This window comes from Tarenaya hassleriana, unplaced genomic scaffold, assembly GCF_000463585.1.
Source record: "Tarenaya hassleriana unplaced genomic scaffold, ASM46358v1 Cleome11, whole genome shotgun sequence".
Classification (NCBI taxonomy): Eukaryota; Viridiplantae; Streptophyta; class Magnoliopsida; order Brassicales; family Cleomaceae; genus Tarenaya; species Tarenaya hassleriana.
In genome coordinates, this window is record NW_010961290.1 from 2,678,831 (window position 1) to 2,699,403 (window position 20,573).

Sequence of the window (20,573 nt, forward strand, 5' to 3'; positions counted from 1 at the left end):
AAAAACATGTGACGTTCAAAGGATGCAAACACAGCGTGAGACAGCGGACCACGAAACCGACATTTGATCCCTTAACGGTCCCCTTGAGTACTCTTCTCTCCTTCGTCTGTCCTCTCTTTTTTTCCTTTCTGTTTCTCTCCCTACCCAGGTTCCAAAAAAGATAAATTGTTTTGGTGAATTAGGGTTTCTACGTGTCTGTCTTTCGCAAAATCGGAATCTACCTGTGAATCTTCGGAAAGCTCGATTCTTTTGAGATGGGTCTCTGGGATTCGCTTCTCAACTGGCTCCGGAGGTAAAAAGATTGCTTCTTTTTTCTCCTTTGCAACTTTATTGCTCGATTCGACTTCTCTTCCTCACTTGTTTGGTTCCCGAGAAAAATTTGTGTCCGATCAAGTGTTTCGGATCCCTTGCTTACTTCATCAATGGATCTCACACTGATCAGGCTCTGTGGTATTTAAGTTTTTTAAGCTAGTGGGGGATATAGGAAGTGATAGCGACTTGTATAGCCAACTTTACTGTTTCTTCTGTTTGTTCAGTTCATCGATATTCCATTGAATTCCCTACCGAAAGGTAGCGACTTTGATGCAGACAGCAGTCTCCGTAATCGTTTTTTTTATGATATGAAAGCTATGGTCAATTGGGATTTCTCAGTGGCTGATTTGGCTCTGCGCTATCCATCTTCATGATATAGTTCTTTGGAATTGAATTGAGGTCACGGTTGCTCCTACCGTTTGTTTTGCTCTTCAAACAATCTTTAGAATCTCTCTCTCAATCTGTATATTTCGCTTGCCAGCTTGTTCTTCAAACAGGAGATGGAGCTCTCCCTCGTCGGCCTTCAGAATGGCGGCAAGACTTCTCTTGTTAATGCAATTGCTGTGAGTTTATGGAGAAATTCATAGACACTATATTTTTACTTTATATATTCTTTTTTCTTTGTTTCTTACCCTGCCTCTGATCTTTGCTTCTCATCTCAGGCTGGAAGTTATAGCGAGGACATGATTCCTACAGTAGGATTTAACATGAGGAAAGTTACAAAGGGGAACGTCACGATAAAGCTTTGGGACGTTGGAGGGCAACGCAGGTTCCGTACCACGTGGGAGCGCTATTGCCGGGGTGTTTCTGCTATTGTGTAATATACCCTTTCCCCCTATTTACCGGATAACTTTATAAGTAGTTTGATGAGTGTTCAAATGCCTGCAGATATGTTGTTGATGCTGCAGACAGAGACAGTGTTCCGATATCGCGGAATGAGTTGCATGATCTGTTAGTAAAACCCTCTTTGAGCGGCATTCCACTTCTTGTCCTCGGCAATAAAATCGACAAGTCAGAAGCTCTCTCTAAGCAATCTTTGGTGGATCAACTGTAAGTTTTGTCCATCTCTTGTGCTAACCTGATTAGAATCTTTCAATGAGTGTGAGAGTTTTTTTTGGGGTTGGCTCAATCTGAATGCATTAATATGATTAGAATCTATCCACATTGGTCTCACAGTGCAAGGGGCCTCATGATCAGAAGAGAAATTGTACTGAACTTAGTGTATTATATCATATGTGAACCCGATTCTTGAGATGCTTTAAGACAGCTAGTGGTTTCACAAATGCTCAACCGAGAACATGTTCTTCAATATTGCCACAAAGTTCTAGATTTTGGATGGAAATTGAAGCCTGCAAAACTGGGCATTACATGCCAAAGTTCAGACATGTGTTGTTCTGATTTTGTTTGGACGAATAGGGATGGAAATCTGATGATCTGATAGTTCCTGTTCCATGTATTTTAGGCCTGCCCCATTTCTCTCAAGAGTTGAAAAGACTGATGATTTGGATTTGCTTGCAGAGGCCTTGACACCATCGGAGATAGAGAAGTATGCTGCTACATGATCTCGTGCAAGGACTCTGTAAACATAGACGTTGTCATCGACTGGCTCATCAATCACTCCACACCTGCAAAATGATCGAAAAGCTTCACTCTTTTGTTTCAGTCCATTTGTTCTTAGGCTCTCGCTTTGCTTCTTGATTCCTTGATGTCGTTTTCTTGTCGGGAATCAGCAGAAGTGGCAAGATTAGGTTTCTGGGTCTTGCAGAAAGATCCATGGTTGAGTGTTATAACTTATATTGCAGAGGTTCCACTATGTACAGAGTGAAATACCGATTCTCAGATGACAGAGTACAGAGTTTTCACAACAATATCACTCCAAACTATATCTTATAACATTCTCATAACCATAGATTCAGGACAAAACACAGACCAGACAGGTTATTACAGAAAGCCGTGACCAGACAGCCTACTCTCGACTCAGAGCTTGCTAGTGATGTTGATGTTCCTGACTTTGGAGGGCTTAGGCGACGTGTCCTTGGGGACGACCACCGTCAAGACTCCGTTCTCCACGTGGGCTTTTATCTGATCCGTCTTCACGTTTTCCGGCAACTCTATCTGCCGGAGAAACTCCCCTTTTCCCGGACCGCCGCTTCTCTCCGACACGTGCCACGTCACGTTCTCTTTCCCCTGCATCATCTCTTCCTTCACACCTTCCCCTCTTATGCTCAGGACATTTCCGTCCTCTACTTGGACTTTTATGTCGTCCTTGTTGTACCCTGCATCGAAAGCCAACATGGGTTTTTGTCTTCGGTCCAAAAAGTTTGCGAATTTGGCGTATTTTCATGGAGTTTGTACTTGAGATGTGGAACTGGAGATACCTGGTACATTGATCTTGAAGATGTGGGCGTTAGGTGATTCCATCCAGTCAATCAGAGCAGTTGATCCCCACGATTCCCGGAAAACCGGAGGGCCAACAAATCGCCGGAATGGGTGCCAGAAAACTCCATCCGCCATGGCTGACTCTCTCTCAAGTTCTGAATCCTATCTCTCTCACGCATGTTAGCTTTCATATATACATATTTATATATAACGATATTGTTAAGGGGAGAGAGAGGATTTGAAGACGTTATCCTGAATCCAGAATGTTCTACATAATCATCTGAATCATGTTTGTCATTCTTCGTCTCGGAACATTGGAGAAGACGAAAGGGCAATAATCCGCTACGGTGAGATGCAAACGTTAATCATACGACTCAGTTTGATGTCAGCCGTTGGGTAATATCAAGATTTGGGCTGGAGAGAAATTGGGCCTGTAATTGTTTTGGGTTTCTCACCCTCCTCGTCACGAATATATACACATCTCATATTTAAAAAATAAACGAAGAAATAACTTTTTTTAAATAATAAATATTTTATACGAAATATCAATTTATATAAAAATAAAATACAGATATGTAATTTTTTCTAAAATAAAAAAAACGAATTCAAAATTATTAAATCAAAATATAATAAAACTGTTATTAAAATAAAATATGGATACAACATTTTAAAAACTAAAAAAATAGAATTTCAAACTAAATCAAAGTATGAGAAAAAAACATATAATTTTTTTGTAAGATTGAGAATTATTTCATTTTCATGCTCTTGCTATTCACGAGAAGGGATGATAAGCTTTTTCTAATTCAATTGAAGAACTTAGATGGTGGACAAATAGCGACTTTCGTTACATTAGGAAATAATCAAGAATTCTCATTTATCAATATAAATATTTCTTTTTTTTTGGAAAATAATCAGGAATTTTCGATGCTGATAATATAATTTCGTTTAATTAAAAAATTACATGAATAAGTTGATGTCGATTTAATACATAATCATACCTTCGGTTGAATATGATGGTAAACAATTACAGTCTTATTGTTGTTACTTACGTAAGTTGTAATTCGAATGAGAATAACATATGGAAAATAAATAGAAAATAATATAAAATAACAAACTTTACAAAAGAATATATACCATTTGCCATATAAAGTTCGACATAAGAAAAGCTTCAACCTTTTCAAGCTCCCATCTCTCTCCTCTTTTCCTTTGTTGCTTTTTTACCATAGTCTTCTTTTTGATGGAATAAAGCCTTTTAAAATCCATTTTCTGAAACCCTTTTTTTTCAAGAATTAGAAAAAGTTATAAACCTTAATATACGACATCAAACTTTTAAACATTAATTAGAAAATAAGAAGAAAAAAAAAGAAAGAAAAAGGAATATTAGGGTAGATCCAAAGCGAGTCCTGTGAAGTTTGGCATTTTTTTTTCTTTGAGATCCACGCTTTGTGAACATTGCATTTATTTACCTGCAGAGCAATTAGGAAAAATAAAATTATACACGGACAATTAATTATCATTGAAACGATTAATTGGGGAAAGAAATAAGTGATATTAGTAAAAAAAAAATTACCATGACGAACACAAATTTGTTTGAGGAAAAGAAGGAAGATAATGAGGATGACAACCGCCGCAAGAAGTCCAATGATGATCGCGAATGTCTTGTCTCCTCCGTAGCTCGTTTTATCTTTTATATTTTTTCCAACAAAAATAATTAGTATCACTCTATATGATTAAATATTAATACAGTCATATCCGTAACTAATCGAATTTTCTAGCAATAAAATCATTAAAACTAGGTGAAATGGGAGGTTTTTTTTTATATAATGAAAATGCTAAAATGGCTGAAACTTGTGAACCTTTTTCAAGACCTTGCATTTTCACATATTAGAAGCGGACCACATTAATACCTATGTTATTTTCAAAAGTTGGAGTATTTACAAATATCACTCATGAAAATAATAACAATAGTAGGGGCCGACTGGTTGCACCGCCGCCACCCACAAACAGAGCGGTTGCGATTTTCGGCGATTGCGGGCGATTGAAAAACTGACTGGTTGAATCGCAACCAACCGCAACCGCAACTAAACTTGTGTTTTCTAATCGCAGCTTCCAACTTGCGTTTTGGTAGCGGTTTCCGGCGTTTTGACAAAAAAACTAAAATATTTTTATTAAAAATTATATAAAACATTAATATATATATTGGTGATGATTTTGTTTAGTGTTATGATTTGATATTATTTTTTAGTAATTTATCAAAAATTATAAAAAATTATTTTTAAATAATATTTTTTTTGACAATTTATATCAAAACGCAACCGCAACCGTAATGAACCATTCACTTTTAACTACATCCACCCGCAATCGCTACCAACAGCAACTTCTCAACCAGTCAGTACTAATCATTTATAATCGCTATCAAACGTTTTGAAAACGCTGCCACCCGTAACCGCAACCGCTGCGGTACAACCAGTCGACCCTAAATCAAGTTTTTAAGCATTGGAATTTGGAATCCATTGAAAATTGAAAAAAAAAAATGCTAAAAACACCCCGAGAAGAAAAAACTAAACTCTACCAACAAAAAAAGGCTAAGATTTTAAGATGTCAAAATCAAACTAGAATATTATTTTGAAAGTTGAATGCGAAAAAAAAAAGTTTTGGAAAATCCATGACTTTTCAACAATCTCTCTAATCTAAAGTTTGGATTTTTCTTTTAACATTTCGACGCAAGATCCCTTTTTTTTTGTTCCTTTTTCTTATTTTTGGTATATACTAAATAGAATTCGAAAAAAAAACACATGATGAAGAAGAAGAAGAAGGGATTACATTTATGAGGCTTGGAGTAGTACTGAGCGCCACTGGTGGAATATCGAGCATAGCACTTGGCCAAGAACACGTCTCCGGTGACGGCGGAGCCGCAGTCGGCTTTGAGCCGTCCGATGGCAGAAGACAGGCAGTCTTGGCACTCCCCAGCCGTCAGATCTCCGACACACTGAGCCACTCCCTGGACCTCACCTGACCCTCCCGCCCTGAAATACCCTCCTCCTCCTCCGGTGAGTAGCCCGTTCAGCACTGCGTCCCTCTGCCCCATCTCCTCCGCGTTTTCTCTGTTTGCAAAATATGTTTCAATTATTATTATTATTATTATTATTATTATTATTATTATTATTATTATTATTATTATTATTATTATTATTATTATTATTATTATTATTATTATTATTATTATTATTATTATTATTATTATTATTATTATTATTATTATTATTATTATTATTATTATTATTATTATTATTATTATTATTATTATTATTATTATTATTATTATTTGTGGGTGTGTTACCCTTCGGAGGGGCCGCATTTCTTCAACACCACCGTCTTGTCCTCGGAGCCGAGGAAGCTGACGTTGTCGTACTTAATGAAGCAGCCGGCCAGCTGCAACGCGCCGCCGCACGCGCCCGGACAGAGCGACCCAATCTGTACGTCGGATACCATGATGACAGATTACAATTAATATGATTGGAAATTACGATAATACCCCTTTAAGGGGTATGGTGAGTATATAGACCTGGGAGACGGCGCGGGCGACGCAGGTGGCGCAGTCGGGCATGGAGAGGTCGCCGCGGCACTGGAAGAGGCCGCGGGCTGTGTCGGTCGAGACCGAGCCCATGACGGTGAAGTTGTTGTAGGAACTGTACGTGGCCGAGTTAACCAGTGACGTCAGCAGTGAGTTCAGGTTCGACTCGTACGGTGACGCCGGAGAGTATTTCTGCTGGGAGCAGCCGCCATATACGAATGCGTCGGTGGCTGAGGAGGAGGCGGCGGGGGCGGCGATGAGTCGTGAGTGTGATCAGTTTGAGGAGAGAGAGTGTGTTTCTTGGCTTTGGCAATGCCATATTTGTGATTATGATTGATTCTAAGATGAAGAGGAAGAAGAAAAAGACATTAGGAATGGGGAGAGTGTAACCTATTTATACATGTGGTGTATGGTAACGTTTTCCTATATATAAATATAAATATAATTTTTATTATCCGATCAATATATATATATATATATATATATATATATATGAATCTTGATTTTTTTTAAAGATTCTAGTTGATAATGTCTCTGTTCTGAAAGATAAATATGAAACCATCTAGATTTAACATTTCTACAGTTTTGTATTTACTTGTTGGATGGTTTTGTATTATTCATAGAGATATATAAACAAAGAGATTACAGATTTACAATGGCAAGAAGGACGTCCAATGCATGCATGCATTATTTTTATTTTTTTGTTACTTTTTTTTTTCGTGTAATTCACCGAAAAAAAGAGAGCTTTTGAATAAAGCACGCAGACACGTAACACGATTGGCTTTAAAGCAGAATAAATATTTCAAATTCGTCTAGTGTTAATCATGAAATTCTTTCTTATCATAATAATAATTGTGTGTATGCTTTGAGCTTTATATATATCATTATAACCACAAAATCATCCCATAAAATTTGTTCATTTCATTTGCTAACACCTAAGAAATAGACTTTCACAACAAATTACTTTAGAATAAAGAAGAAAATCGTGTATCTTCATGTAAAAGGGAAAAAAAAGAAAGACTAAAGGAGAAATATTCCATTCACTTTCTCTTTAATCAAATTTGTTCATAAAGAAATACTTGTTCTTTTATATTACTAATAAAGAATGTCAATTCGAAAAGCTGTATATTCCTTTATTAAATAAATTTTCATTTTTCATTTTATTTTTTCCAAACGTAGATGTATATTCGTTGGGATTCATGAAGGGATGTGTACGTGAGTGACTGAAAACAAGAAAGGCTTTATAAATTGCATTGTAATGAATAGAAATACCTTTTTCGAGTGAAGACACATCTCCAACTGTACCGTCGCACTAATCGAGACAAGTACCCATTTTTTTTCTGCTTTTTAGGACACATATTGCTTGGCCTCGAAGGAACTACTTATTTCCCAAAATTAACATATTAATAACACATTTTATTGAACTTTCTTTTCCTCGGAAATAATAAAATCCACAATTACCATCGACTATAGGAGGCCTTTGTATTGCATTCCGAAACCCATTTTTATGCCATGGAATTTCGACGTATGAACATTTTTATTTGATCCATTTCCGCTACAAAAAAAAGGCTTAGTTTCGATAATTATTTTGCAAGAAATGAAACAATTTACGATATAGCACCAAACACCAGGTGTGATATTAGAAATAGTTATTAAACTAATAATTAAATCAAATACGAGAAAAATAAATCTTGGATCAAAACAAAGAAAAAACAAAACTTACACATCATATTTTTTTTTGTGGTAAAGTTAGAATTGGTGTATGTATTTATGTCCATATACAACCTAAGAGTATTCATTCATACCAAAAAAAAAAAACCTAAGAGTATTCAGACAAGAGTGATTCTCATCCCTCATTGGTAGCAGAATTTGGAGATGACCAAACAAACCTGCCACGCAATTGGTTATCATACGCTAAATTTTGGAAATGTTTCGTCATTTCCACCAAAAAAAAAAAATTCTTTTGCCATCATCATATAAATTTGGATCACATTAAGACAGCCTTCGCAACCAACACAAAAGAAGCAATAGACTTTGGAGAGGGTATCAGACATGAACATGACTTGGATCCGCAACCCTGTACACAAACTAAGAAGCCATGATCTGATCTCGGCAACAGACAAACAACAATTCGTATTCGTGCCAAATCATAAGGGAACTCATTTTACCCACCTTTCATTCGCGATATTCATCAGATTCGTCTGTATCTTCTGCTGTGACCTCGGAAGAAAAACCTTCTTCCTCGTTGTCATCATTACCTGCATTTATCGTCGTTTTAGCCTTACTAGCGGTCATTCTGGCCAAAGCAGCAGCTTTGCTTGCTCTGTGAGATCGGGTCATTGTGGTACAATGAACGGAAGGGGCAGCAGATTGGACAGAGACTGGAGATGCTTCTTCTTCGTCAGAGGATGTTTCTTCCCTTCTTACCCGTCTTCTTGTTCGGACCTGTCTGGTGGAACAAGGAGCAGGTGTCTGTGGCACTTCTGCAGACACTATCATGTCCAGGTTGAACTTTACGGCTAATGTGTCTGTAAATAATCATAGAGAGAACCATCTAATAAGCAGCAAGACAATCATAGTAGAGACACTCTTGAAAACATTAATGATTTCTATGCACAAACTAGAAAAGGATGAGGGTGAATCGTATCATCTATCATGCCCTGCATATTTTGCTTCACTGCCTAAAATCCGAATCCAAGTTGTGCTACTCTGAAAATGCGATCCGTATACATACCCAACAGGTCATGATGCATGAAAACTTTTATTCACAGTTGTGCTTGAACAATGACACCATTGCAAAGCTAGAAATTCCATAAGCAACAAACTCAAAAAACCCACCTAGATTCCCCTGCCATGCAATGCAATATGATTAAAAGCCTGATAAGTTGAAGACAGAACATGTACCAAAGATGGAATTTGCTTGATCCTGTGAAAGCTCCTCTTCCGGACAGACATCCAATGACTTCAGATGTTCTGCCAACAGTTTCACTTCCTTAAGAATGTCCTTTTCCCAGCCTATAGAATCAGCTACACGACTTAAAAGCTTTCTCATTAACTTTATCGTGTTTTGCTCTGATGATCTGAAATGGAGCAAAACAAGTATTTTGCACAGTGCTGTGACATATGCCTTCTCCGCTGGAGTCTTCTTTGCCTGGAAACTTGTGATCTGTAAAGGATAAAAGCAGGAACTAAGAAGTGATTACTCAGACTGATAGTGTTCAAGGTCTCCACTCTTTCTTTTACAATAGTTGTCAGGTTCCTCGTATAGACTTTCTTCCTTGGCTTAAACTTTCTCAGATGTCATGGATAACATGATAAGGTAGAACAGGAAATACGACTAACCTCACTGCCTATGCGTACAGCAAGTCCCTCCTCACCACATTCTAGTGGAAGCTGCATAGAGTCGTTTGGTGTTTCTGATGATATGCTTGACCTGTTTTCGGGTTCAACTCTCGTCTCTGTTGTGTATAGTGGGGCTTGCATCATTTGCAGCATAAACCTGGATGCTTGGACTGCCCGTTTGCGTTTATTTGATATAACAAACGGTGAACCCCCAGGATTTCCATCTATGCCGGGCCACATTGAGCGCATTACAGGAATAAAAGCCTTAGACAAGTACCCCTGCATTAGATGGTTAATCCAGTTACTGCAATAACCACATCAATAATATACAAACACATATTTGATTACACCATTAATCTTCTTACTCAAAAGAACATCATGTTAATGTTACCTTATGTTTAGCTGAGAGAGAAGCATAGTGGTCAAAGAAGACAGATAAGCATTGTTTAAACCTGGACAATATTTAAAAAGAACAAAGCATTAGCAGATTCTCTAAACGCACGAGTTAGCAAAAGACAAGAAAAACGAGCATATCATTCACCTCAGTTGTCCTGTTGACTCCTCGCTGAAATATAAAGCAATCAACTTGGCTAAAACGAAGGGATGGAAAGATGCAGGCAAATCGGGGTACTTCTCTCCAAGCAGAAGGAACTTTGCAAACCCCTCTCCAACAGTTGTTTTAACTGACTCGTCGTCTATGAATATCCTCCAATCGTCACTTTCAAGTCCAGCATACAAGAGGTCAAGTAATTTTATGTTCAAATCTTCATCTGGATTAGACAAGTCAATGGGTACAAAATCAATGTTGTTATCATTTTTGAGCTGTGACGAAAGATCTTGACCCATAGCCTTGTCAACTTCTTGGGGGTAATGCCACATCCCAAGATCCACTAGTGCCTTGCAGGCCATTATACCAATTGGAGGCGGGCTTCTGGAAAAAGCTACCCGTAACTGCTTTACCAGTGCTTCGCTAGGCTTGTTCTCTAACAAACCAAAAAGGCCTAGGCACTTGATAGCAATCCTCTGGACATCCAAGTGCACATGTTTAGCCTGCATTTCGTTACACATCAGCATTATAAGGCGATAAAGGCATTGAGAGACCAAAAATCAATCATATGAAAGATTGTGCCAAGGTTTTTAAAGTAAAAAGAATGTATGTGTATGGTCAATATTTTCTGATTGTCATATATATCTCTTGACATAGAACTATTGATTCCTTCACAATTTTCTTGGAGATAACAAGTAGCTGCAGAAAACAACTAGGCAATTGCTACATCTGAATGTATCCTTCTCCGGGGAAAATGAACGATAACTTTGAAGCTGGAGGTCTAATAATTCAGTCAAAAGAATCTCAACATATGATCATATACACAGCATACCAAAATTTAAATATTGTGAGAGAAAATAAACAAACAAAATCGCCCTAAGGTAATGTCATCACTATTGGAAATAAATAAGAAAAGGAGAAGATGATATAAAATGTACCCCTGGAAGCAGCAAGGCATGCAATATCTCTTCTGGTTCAATACCCTTCCCTTGAAGTGAACGTAATGATTTTGCATTTTCCAAGAGAAGACTTGTCACAGATAGCGTGTGCATCCACTGCATGAAGTCTGCAGTCCTTTCCCTAAACGGCCTAGCTAGTTCTTCCAAAACACCAAGTATAACTTCTTCAAGCTCCCCAGGAGCAGCATGGACTTTTTTAACCAACTTGGATACGGCATCAGCCCAATCTTTATCACCACCAAGATTTATACCGTCTCCAATAACAATTTGGTTCCCGTCCTCATCTAGTTCTTGCTCAAGAGGTCTGCGGAGCAACTCTTGCACAAATGAACTTGCAGTCTTCCTGAATGTAGCATCAGAAAAATCAAGCAGTGTGCCAAGCAATAGTAGCTGCCTTGAAGCAAAGTGATGGTCCGGTCCTGCAAATTACACATCAGAGAATGATACTGCTTAAATCACAAAATTATGCTTTCTGTAGGAGAAAATATGACTTTCACTCACCCGCATCTATATGAGCTCTAACTATGTCAACATAATCAGAAACAGTTGCAGGAAGGATTCTATCTAGCAAGTCATTAATATCTGAAGCTTCAGAAGCATAAACTGCTGCCTGAGCTCCCATTGCTACAGCAGCATCAGAACCTTTTGCCTGATAAAGGGTGTCATTGATTACAGTGAGTCGCTACAGAGATAAATCAAAGATCTTGAATATCAAAAAAATGTTATCAATTAAGTAGGAATTTAGTTATGAACTATGAGTCTTTCGACTCTTTCCTACGATATAGAGAATAATCAGGTTTACAAGATATTCTATAATTAAGTAGTGTTGCTATGATATTCTCTGTTTTGTAAAACTAAGTTGTCAAGAGGGAAGAAACCATTGAGCTTAAATAAAAAAATAAACATCCTTAAGCACACTGTATGGTATAAGGATGGTTATTCCACATTCTTGTGTTGTTACAAGAAGCAGATTAGAAGCATAGAAGTACTCAAGTCAAGATCAGGGATGGAATATACTCTCCACCAATGAAGAAGTGGTATATTCGCAAACTTACTTGTGCATTTTTGTGTAAATGCCTGGATATTGTCCTCCAGTAAAGGGAAATCTCCGGCTCCATTAGTCGGATGCTGGGTCTAGAACATGTGGTCTCAACTAGCAACAGTTGGAAACAATATAAGAGAAAGAAAAACTGCATATCTTAAACAATTATAGCCGGGATTCGGGAAGTAGACATACCACCAGCTTCACAGGTTTCGAACGATATATACTGCCTCATACTTTCATCATCATGCAGCTTTATCAATCCTTCACTTAGCAGAGCATCCATAACCAACTCTGCAACAGCTTCATAAGTCTCAACATCGAGGTACTTGAGAAGTTCAATAGGATCTCCTTGGCAACAGTTAGACAGCCACTGATCCTTCATTAACTTCAAACACTCCTTTGAAACATTTACTGAACGATCAGCAAGTCCCCTCTGAAGAATAGTCGTCCTAAGCTTGATGCTAGAACAAGGAAATGAAAGAATAATGATCATTAAAGAGAAAAAACACGGAAAGTGAGGATGGGAGTTCTGCATTCGCTAATCGATAAGTAGACCGCTTTCTTTCCTCCAAAACCGTGCCTCATATGATGAAAACGAAAATCAAAATGAAAGCTGTGGGGTCGAATTCACCTCAAGCTCTGAAGAGGAACTTTATTTGCCAGAACAGAGTATGCTGCTTTGCGTACCGACTCATTAACATCAAGTGTGCAATCAATGATTGCTTGAGTAGTCGAGTTTGAAGGAGGCAGTGAGAGAACAATTGTCTTGCGAACCTCCTAGAAACATTCAAGAGCTTAGCTAATAGCCATAAGAAGAAGGATGGATGGACACAATTATTATAAAACAACAAAATTGTTCAGGATATGGCCATGATAGGGGGAACTTTGGCATTGCTAACCGAAATGCTCTATGGATAGAATTCATACCGGGTTTTGTTCCAGCGGAAGCTCTTCAAGGAGCAGATCAAGAATGTCACTATTCTCAGAATCATTAACAAATCGTGAAAGAGCTCTAACGGCAAATGTGCGGATAACAGGAACTTTGTCCCGAAGACGCTGCATCATAATGTCTATTACATCATCCAAGAGTTCATCACTCACTTCTGCACTATCTGGCAACCGCAATATGATCTGGAAAGAAGCATCACATGGAACAAGTAGAAAGATAAATGAACCAAATCCATGAATACAAAAATTCACAATGCAACAAGGGAAGGAGAGTAAAACTGCAGATTTTACTTAACGAATGTAATAATCTCATTTAGTTCCACGAAGCTGTAGAATCGCTTTCTCAAACCTGACCAACTCCAGTAAATCACTTCCTCCTCTGAAATTTAACGTGCAGAGATAGCAAAAATTCTAACAACCAAAATTCTTCCAATTTACATACTCACAACAGTTATACTTGCAATCAAATTCCATCAAATGTTTTCCTGGCAATGATCAATTCCCAGCATAACTATGCTCCAGAAGTCTGACTTAACCAGACAGGAAGACAAATACGAAAGTCCAGCTAAACTTCGTATTGCCACCAATGTCTGAATAAACCTAAAAACATCGAAGCAAATCTAAGATTTTTCACCTTCTACCGAGAAACATTCTAACAGAAATCATGCGAACTTTCCTCCATTTTCCCATCATTGCACACAAAAAAAGTGTCCTCTACTACCTCAGAAATAATCTGACACGCCCTGAACCTAGCGTTCCGGTTCGCTGCAAAGGCACCAACCAAGAGGAGCTTCACAAACTCCTCCAATAACTCATCACAATCTGATCCATCAACGGAAGTACAACCCATGCAGGCGAATTCTGCCACGAACCGGACAACACGCTCGGCGGCCGCCGTCCTCCGTTGAGCGGAATGAAAAAGAGGGGTTAGGGTTTTGACAAACACCTCCGCGAATCGACGAGACGAAGACACCGCCTTGGAAGGGGAAGACGAAAGCGACGAGAACTTCGATCGGAGGGCGGAGAGCTCCTTGAGCTTGCGGGTGTGAGTGGCGTACGAAGTCCTGGTCTCGTTCAGGATCTTGGCGATCCTCTCCATCAGCTGTTTCTCAGCGGAGATAGAAGCAATTCCTGATTCTTCCCCCATTTTCAGACAACAGAGGAAACAAGATCTCGCAGATTTGCCTCGCGAGCACTCTCGCTCTCGACGAATTGGAGATCTGATCTTTTGCCTTTTCTCTCTATTCGAATTCTTCTCTGACAAATATGAGCGGGAAAATTAAGGGCTTTTTCTATTTTTTACGGGTTTTTCTATTTTGAAATTTTGTTTTTAAATGGGCCTAATGGGCCTAACGGGCTGACATCGCAATTTTAACCAAACCAGCCCATCATTGTTCTTCAAAAATAAGTATGGATATTTGTTTATGACGATTCTGATCTCGAGCTGTTTACCGTTGACTTTTAACGTTGACTTTTACCTTGTTAAACAGGAAAATTTCAGAGCCACCGTATGTATTTTTTTTTCTTGTTCTGGTCATGAGCCAACCGTTATATTTGATTATTTTGCATAGTTGTGTACACACTTATAATTTAGAAGGAAAATGATCCGAAAATATGGACAGAAAAAAAAATGAAAGAATGGTTAAAATCGTCCGTAGTTTGATATATCAGAAATGAAATCAAACTAAATCTAAACGCTCGAAAAAAATCTGATTTAAAAATAGTTTGGATATAAGTTTTGTAAGATTAAATTAATTAAACATGAATATAATACAAAAACATCATATGAAAATCTTATTAAAATAGTATTTTTTATAAAACTGAATTTGAAACAAAATCTAAAACAAACCGATATAAATACGTATAATTCAAATGACAATAGGAATGCCAAACATATAGAAAAAAAAATAAATGCATCAAATTCAAATGAAAATGTGAGGAAAAAGTAAGAAAATAACGGATTTGTTAAAATTGTTATTTTAGTTCACATAAAAACTAAAACGAATCGAAATACATAATATATAGCTATAATTAAATTAAATCTAATTCAGAAATTGGTTGGATATAAACTTTTAAAATTTTATTAATTAAATTTGAATCGAATATCAAAACTAGTAAAAACACGATAAAAGGTACAAAATTTGAAAACATGTATTTTAAATTAAAAATCAAACGAAAAAAATTTGAAATTGACCAAAACAAATATTTACACCCAATATATTTATTTTTAAAAATAAAAAAACTAAAACTCAAAATAGTCGAACAAAACCGAAATCTAAAATATAGCCGCCTTACTTCTGGTATAACCTAACCGGAGTTCGCTTTCCATTGACGTGGCGGCTACGTGGATAATTCATCTATTTTATTTGTAAATCGAGTAATAATTTCATTTAAAAAAACTCATGCATATATATATATATATAAGGTCAATAAAGAACAGCCACATCGTCTCTATAAATAGCTATTTCATTTTGATATGATTTCATAACAGAAAATAGAAAATTGAGAAGTTTGGAAGAAGAAAAAAAAGGCAAAAAAAACAAAATGGGTGAAGAATGTCCAGGTAATAAATATCGATACTTTCTCCAATTCCTCCTCACTATCGTGTAACGTATACGTATTATAACCACATATATATCGGTATATATATACAATTATACATGTATATATCCTCCATAACGATGTCTACATATATTATGTACATGTGAATGCTGCACGTGCATGCGTACGTGTATAAACTTTTAAAATTTCTATTTTTTTTTAATCTCCGACATGTAAGTACAGGTGGCAAGAGCTCGTGGCCGGAGCTGGTGGGGAAAAGGGGTGAAGAGGCGAAAGCGATCATTGAGAAAGAGAATCCGAATGTGACGGCTGAGATTTTATCCGAAGATGAAATGATATTGACCGTTATTATATGCACGAGGGTTGTCGTTAGGGTCAACGACTCTGGCATTGTCGTTGGAATCCCTATCGTTGGTTGATAATAATAACCATATTGTATATACACATGTCGGTCCAATCCTATAAATAGTAATGTTCCATGAATAATCAATAACATATGTTTGTTGTAATGTACTTGTGTATAGTATTTTATGATAACAACATTGTATTTAATAGAATAACCTCGTGTTATTTACTGGTTATTTATTATGAAGATGATTCTATTATAGTTTTGACGAATTTTACCTAAAGAATATGGAGTCGTTATTGAAATTGTTGCGTCGATTAGCTTGCCTTGTTATTATCGGTGACGATTCGATGTATGAAATCAAAAGTTATAAATATTTGTTTGAGGCAATTAAATGTAATTAATTGCGATTATATGTATTCATCACTATCGGTTGAAATTCGAATTGGATTTTTTTTTTGCTATTAGTAATCACTATCTCTCATGCGGAACTAATCTATAAATATCCAAATTCCTTGTATACCACGAGTTTATAATGCTAACATCGATTTGGAATAATACCCATAAAAAATGCAGTAAGTTTTTAAGAGTTTCTAGTAAAAATTTGAAAAGAAAATAAAGAGTAATATTTAAGATTAAATATTTCATATTTTGTATAATGTTTTTTATTGTACTAAAATAGATTCTAAATATTTTATAAGTCTTCTAGCATAGCATATCCTTTACTTGACGAAATCAAAACATTGTTTTTTGCTAAATTGCTATACAGGTGCCATAATATTTTTATATTGTTAAATATATTTATATATGAAATATCTAACGGCAATTTCAACATCTTCTATTTTTTTGGGGGGTTGAATATTCTGTTACTAGTAGCACGTAACCAAACCATTTTGCCCCTTCTCGAAACGAGTCATATATCCAAAGCGACAGCTAAACACTTTGCAACATAAACCCAAATTAAGAACTTAATAACTAATTTAAGACAGCATGAATATTTGGTTATATGCCCTGTCTTAACAAACATGTGTTTTAGAATCTAGTTTGATTAGTTATTAGACTTGATACATTAATTTCAACACAAAAACCCTATAAATTACAGATGAAAAGAAGTGATAATATCTTCATGAAGCCTTGAGGCTTTTGTAAAGCAACCTGCAATCAGAGAAGACAAACTCCAATTGTCGAGGCGAAAAGACAATTAGAACCGATGGATTTGTCTTCTCTGATTTCGAATCGAAGCTTGATGGGTCCGTTTTCTCTTATCGTTGTCGCTCTCGTGTTCATCCTCAATGGCGTTTCGGGTTCAAGCAACGTAAGAATTCGTCGCCATTCTTTTCGCTTCCATGGCAAGAAACGAACTTTGATTCAACTTTTTTTGTGTTTATTTTCCCGGTGATGATTATATATATACATGTGTATATACATATATAGGTTTACATAGTTCATCTTGGTGAGCTGCGACACGATGTTCCCGAGTTGGTTACTCGATCTCACCACGGGATTCTCGAACCGTTGCTTGGAAGGTACGGAAACGTTTTCTGTCATTTGATTTCAAACAATGTCGCGAATAATAAATTATGGAGAATTTACGTAATTTTCGCGACTATTTACTGAACATATTCATGGAAAATGATCCTTCTTGCAGCGGAGAAGCCGCGAGAAAATCGATGATCTATAGTTACAGGCATGGCTTCTCGGGTTTCGCGGCGAGGCTCACCTCTGCTCAAGCAAGAAACCTGTCAGGTACTTGTAATAATCCTTTGGTCAGGCATGTTATATATACAGACGTAATGTATATATACAGACGTAGCCCTAGGTTAAAACTGACATACATAATTACAATAATACCATTCCATCAAACTCAAGTTGCTCATGTAGACTCGTTCTGTACGTATTTCAGAGCACCCTGACGTTGTTCATCTTTCGAGAAGCCGGATTATGAAGTTGCAAACGACTAGGGCTTTCGATTACTTGGGTCTCACGGCAAGTTCCCCTAAAGGTCTTCTAAACGATGTCGCCATGGGCAGTGGAGCCATCATCGGCGTCGTGGACTCAGGTTTTCCCTCTCTCTCTCTCTCTCTTTCTCTCTCTCTCTCTTTCTCTCTTCTGCTAACATTAGGGTTCAAAAACGCTCAGGAATATGGCCAGAGTCGCGGTCGTTTAACGACGAAGGACTTGGACCGATTCCGAAACGGTGGAAAGGGAAATGTATCGGGGGAGATCAGTTCGACCCGAAGGTACATTGCAACAAAAAGCTCATAGGAGCAAAGTACTACATAAAAGGGCTGATTCAAGAACAAAACAACGAACCCTTCAACGCTTCAGAAACCGGCGATTTCATGTCCCCGAGAGACAAGATCGGCCATGGGACCCACTGCGCCTCGACGGCCGCCGGCTCGTTCGTCCAAAACGTGAGCCGCTTTGGCTATGCGGCTGGGACCGTGAGAGGAGGAGCTCCTCATGCAAGAATCGCCGCTTACAAGGTCTGTTGGAACGGTGGTAGGTGTGCTTCTCCGGACATCCTTAAAGCCATAGACCAAAGCATACGAGACGGTGTCGATGTAATCTCGCTGTCTCTTGGAGGAGGATTGCCTGCGAACTTCGAAGTCGATCAGAAAGACACCTCCACGGCCGCGTTCCATGCCGTCATGAAGGGAATTCCAGTGGTTTTCGCCGCTGGGAACGAGGGCCCCAACTCTCAGACTGTCGATAACGTGGCTCCATGGATTATAACCGTCGCCGCAGCGAATATGGACCGAGCTTTTATTGCCGCCATGACGCTTGGAAACAACAGAACCATATATGTATTTTTGCTTCAGACACACACACCTCGGATTCCATTATATAACGATAACTTCTAACGCACGAAATCTAAGGACATGTCTGAACTCCTCTGTTGATTTTGAATGGTTTTTTCAGGCTGAAGGTTTCTTCGAAGGACCCGAAACAGGATTCGTGGGTCTCGTTGCGGTGGACGAAATCAAACCGTTGGACATCATGGAAGGAAAACTTAAGGGTAAAGTTGTGTTGGTTTTCGATACGTCGTCTGGGAGAGGACCGATAGTAGACATAATCAAGAAAGAAGGCTGCAAGGGCATAATCTTCGCCCAAAATCCCTACGAAAAGCTCGAACGTTGCAAGGGCTTTCCTTGCCTCAACATAGATTACGAGCTCGGGAGCGATCTTTTACTCTATTACCAGACAACAAAGTACCCATCAAGTTCTTTTCTTAAGTTATACACATCAGCTATTATACACTTCCTCTTGTCTGAAACATGAGCTGTCTGATTCTTACAGATCACCCGTTGTGAAAATCAGCCGTACCAAGACAGTAATCGGCGGCCCGATTTCGACTAAGATTGCGAGCTTCTCGTGTAGAGGACCGAACTCAGTCTCTCCAACCATTCTCAAGGTACGTGATGATATGTTTTCGGAACGTTTTGAACCCATATGAGTACTGAAATACCCGATTTTCGGGGGAAATGCAGCCAGATATCGCTGCTCCGGGAGTGAACATACTTGCCGCGATACCTGGCCCCGGGGCTGGAGCATACGAGTTCTACTCAGGTACATCGATGGCCACTCCGGCCGTGGCTGGAATCGTCGCTCTTCTCAAGATGAAACACCCTCACTGGTCACCTGCTGCAATCAAATCTGCTCTCATCACCACAGGTTTTCATAACGTTTCTTGCCTAATACTCAACGTGAAAACGATCTATACGGTAGAGAAAATAAGACAAGTGACGAATCTTTTTCTCATTATTGAAGCGTGGAGGACCGACCCATCTGGAGAGCCGATCATCTCGGAGACATCCCCACGAAAAATGGCAGACCCATTCGATTATGGAGGAGGGCTTGTCAACCCGGAAGGAGCATCGGACCCGGGTCTCGTCTACGACTTAGGGTTACACGATTACGCTCATTACTTGTGCGCAGAAGGGTTCGACGACATGTCCATCAGGAGATTACTACGAAAACACAAAGCTTGTCCGAACCCTAGACCTTCCATGCTCGACGTTAACATGCCTTCGATCACAATCCCGTATCTTAACGAAGACGTAACCATCACAAGAACTGTAACGAACGTCGGACCGGTGGATTCGGTGTACAGAGCAGTGGTGGAAGCTCCTCTCGGGATCAAACTTGTCGTGAAACCAGAGACTTTGGTGTTCAATTCTCAGACAAAGAAGGTTTCTTACACAGTGAGTGTCTCGACGAGTCATAAAGTCAACACTGGTTATCTCTTTGGTAGCTTGACTTGGACTGATGGAACTCACAACGTCGCGATTCCTGTCTCCGTGAGGACAAAGATCATGATGGGTTTCAATTGAATGTACTTGTACGTGAAACTGTAGATGCGATATATTGTAAGATATGTAATCATTGAATTCGTTCGTTATGTGATCATTGATCGATTGTTGTCATTGATACGAAATTGTGAAGGCTTTGATCCAATTGTTCGTACGTGGAACAAAGGGCATAATATTGTAATATTTGTATTTTTCCAATTATCGCTTCTTTCTATTTGGTTCACAACAATATATCAGCATTCAATT

The 20,573-nt window shown here is 38.3% G+C and overlaps 6 protein-coding genes across 9 annotated transcripts; 3 read left to right on the plus strand and 3 right to left on the minus strand.

Annotated features, from left to right (window-relative positions):
* LOC104805625 (ADP-ribosylation factor-like protein 8B) lies at positions 1–2,125 on the plus strand. Of its 3 annotated transcripts, XM_010530252.2 has the most exons (6): positions 1–87; positions 183–292; positions 794–875; positions 975–1,129; positions 1,201–1,362; positions 1,831–2,125. In XM_010530252.2, the coding sequence occupies exons 2-6, from the start codon at positions 255–257 to the stop codon at positions 1,946–1,948; spliced, it is 555 nt and encodes a 184-aa protein (XP_010528554.1). In that variant the 5' UTR covers positions 1–87; positions 183–254; the 3' UTR covers positions 1,949–2,125. The 3 variants fall into 3 exon arrangements, with proteins under 3 accessions (XP_010528554.1, XP_010528553.1, XP_010528555.1); XM_010530251.1 differs by lacking the exon at positions 1–87 and having other exon boundaries at positions 94–292; XM_010530253.2 differs by lacking the exons at positions 1–87; positions 183–292 and adding an exon at positions 330–711.
* Positions 2,126–2,127: 2 nt separating this feature from the next.
* Positions 2,128–3,017, minus strand: LOC104805626 (15.7 kDa heat shock protein, peroxisomal). The gene is made up of 2 exons (XM_010530254.2): positions 2,691–3,017; positions 2,128–2,588 (listed from the first exon to the last, which is right to left on the minus strand). Exons 1-2 carry the CDS (start codon positions 2,824–2,826, stop codon positions 2,290–2,292), a joined length of 435 nt encoding a protein of 144 aa, XP_010528556.1. The 5' UTR covers positions 2,827–3,017; the 3' UTR covers positions 2,128–2,289.
* Positions 3,018–3,788: 771 nt separating this feature from the next.
* LOC104805974 (cysteine-rich repeat secretory protein 60) lies at positions 3,789–6,529 on the minus strand (the record flags this gene model as incomplete). Its single annotated transcript, XM_010530693.2, has 5 exons — positions 3,789–4,157; positions 4,262–4,375; positions 5,515–5,795; positions 6,032–6,165; positions 6,257–6,529. Coding segments are annotated over 5 exons (810 nt in total), but the record flags the coding sequence as incomplete, so codon positions are not given.
* A 1,711-nt stretch (positions 6,530–8,240) lies between these two features.
* LOC104805627 (condensin complex subunit 3) lies at positions 8,241–14,359 on the minus strand. Of its 2 annotated transcripts, XM_010530257.1 has the most exons (13): positions 13,828–14,359; positions 13,086–13,289; positions 12,790–12,935; positions 12,351–12,619; positions 12,169–12,266; positions 11,615–11,762; positions 11,093–11,532; positions 10,149–10,657; positions 9,999–10,059; positions 9,608–9,886; positions 9,170–9,431; positions 8,438–8,793; positions 8,241–8,342 (listed from the first exon to the last, which is right to left on the minus strand). In XM_010530257.1, the coding sequence occupies exons 1-12, from the start codon at positions 14,251–14,253 to the stop codon at positions 8,441–8,443; spliced, it is 3,195 nt and encodes a 1,064-aa protein (XP_010528559.1). In that variant the 5' UTR covers positions 14,254–14,359; the 3' UTR covers positions 8,241–8,342; positions 8,438–8,440. The 2 variants fall into 2 exon arrangements, with proteins under 2 accessions (XP_010528559.1, XP_010528558.1); XM_010530256.1 differs by having other exon boundaries at positions 8,241–8,793.
* A 1,248-nt stretch (positions 14,360–15,607) lies between these two features.
* On the plus strand, positions 15,608–16,275 carry LOC104805628 (inhibitor of trypsin and hageman factor-like). The gene is made up of 2 exons (XM_010530258.1): positions 15,608–15,669; positions 15,891–16,275. The coding sequence occupies exons 1-2, from the start codon at positions 15,651–15,653 to the stop codon at positions 16,085–16,087; spliced, it is 216 nt and encodes a 71-aa protein (XP_010528560.1). The 5' UTR covers positions 15,608–15,650; the 3' UTR covers positions 16,088–16,275.
* A 1,394-nt stretch (positions 16,276–17,669) lies between these two features.
* LOC104805976 (subtilisin-like protease SBT3.17) lies at positions 17,670–20,348 on the plus strand. Its single transcript, XM_019201549.1, has 7 exons — positions 17,670–17,760; positions 17,918–18,073; positions 18,154–18,821; positions 18,937–19,226; positions 19,315–19,429; positions 19,506–19,689; positions 19,786–20,348. The coding sequence occupies exons 1-7, from the start codon at positions 17,685–17,687 to the stop codon at positions 20,346–20,348; spliced, it is 2,052 nt and encodes a 683-aa protein (XP_019057094.1). The 5' UTR covers positions 17,670–17,684.
* Positions 20,349–20,573: the final 225 nt, after the last annotated feature.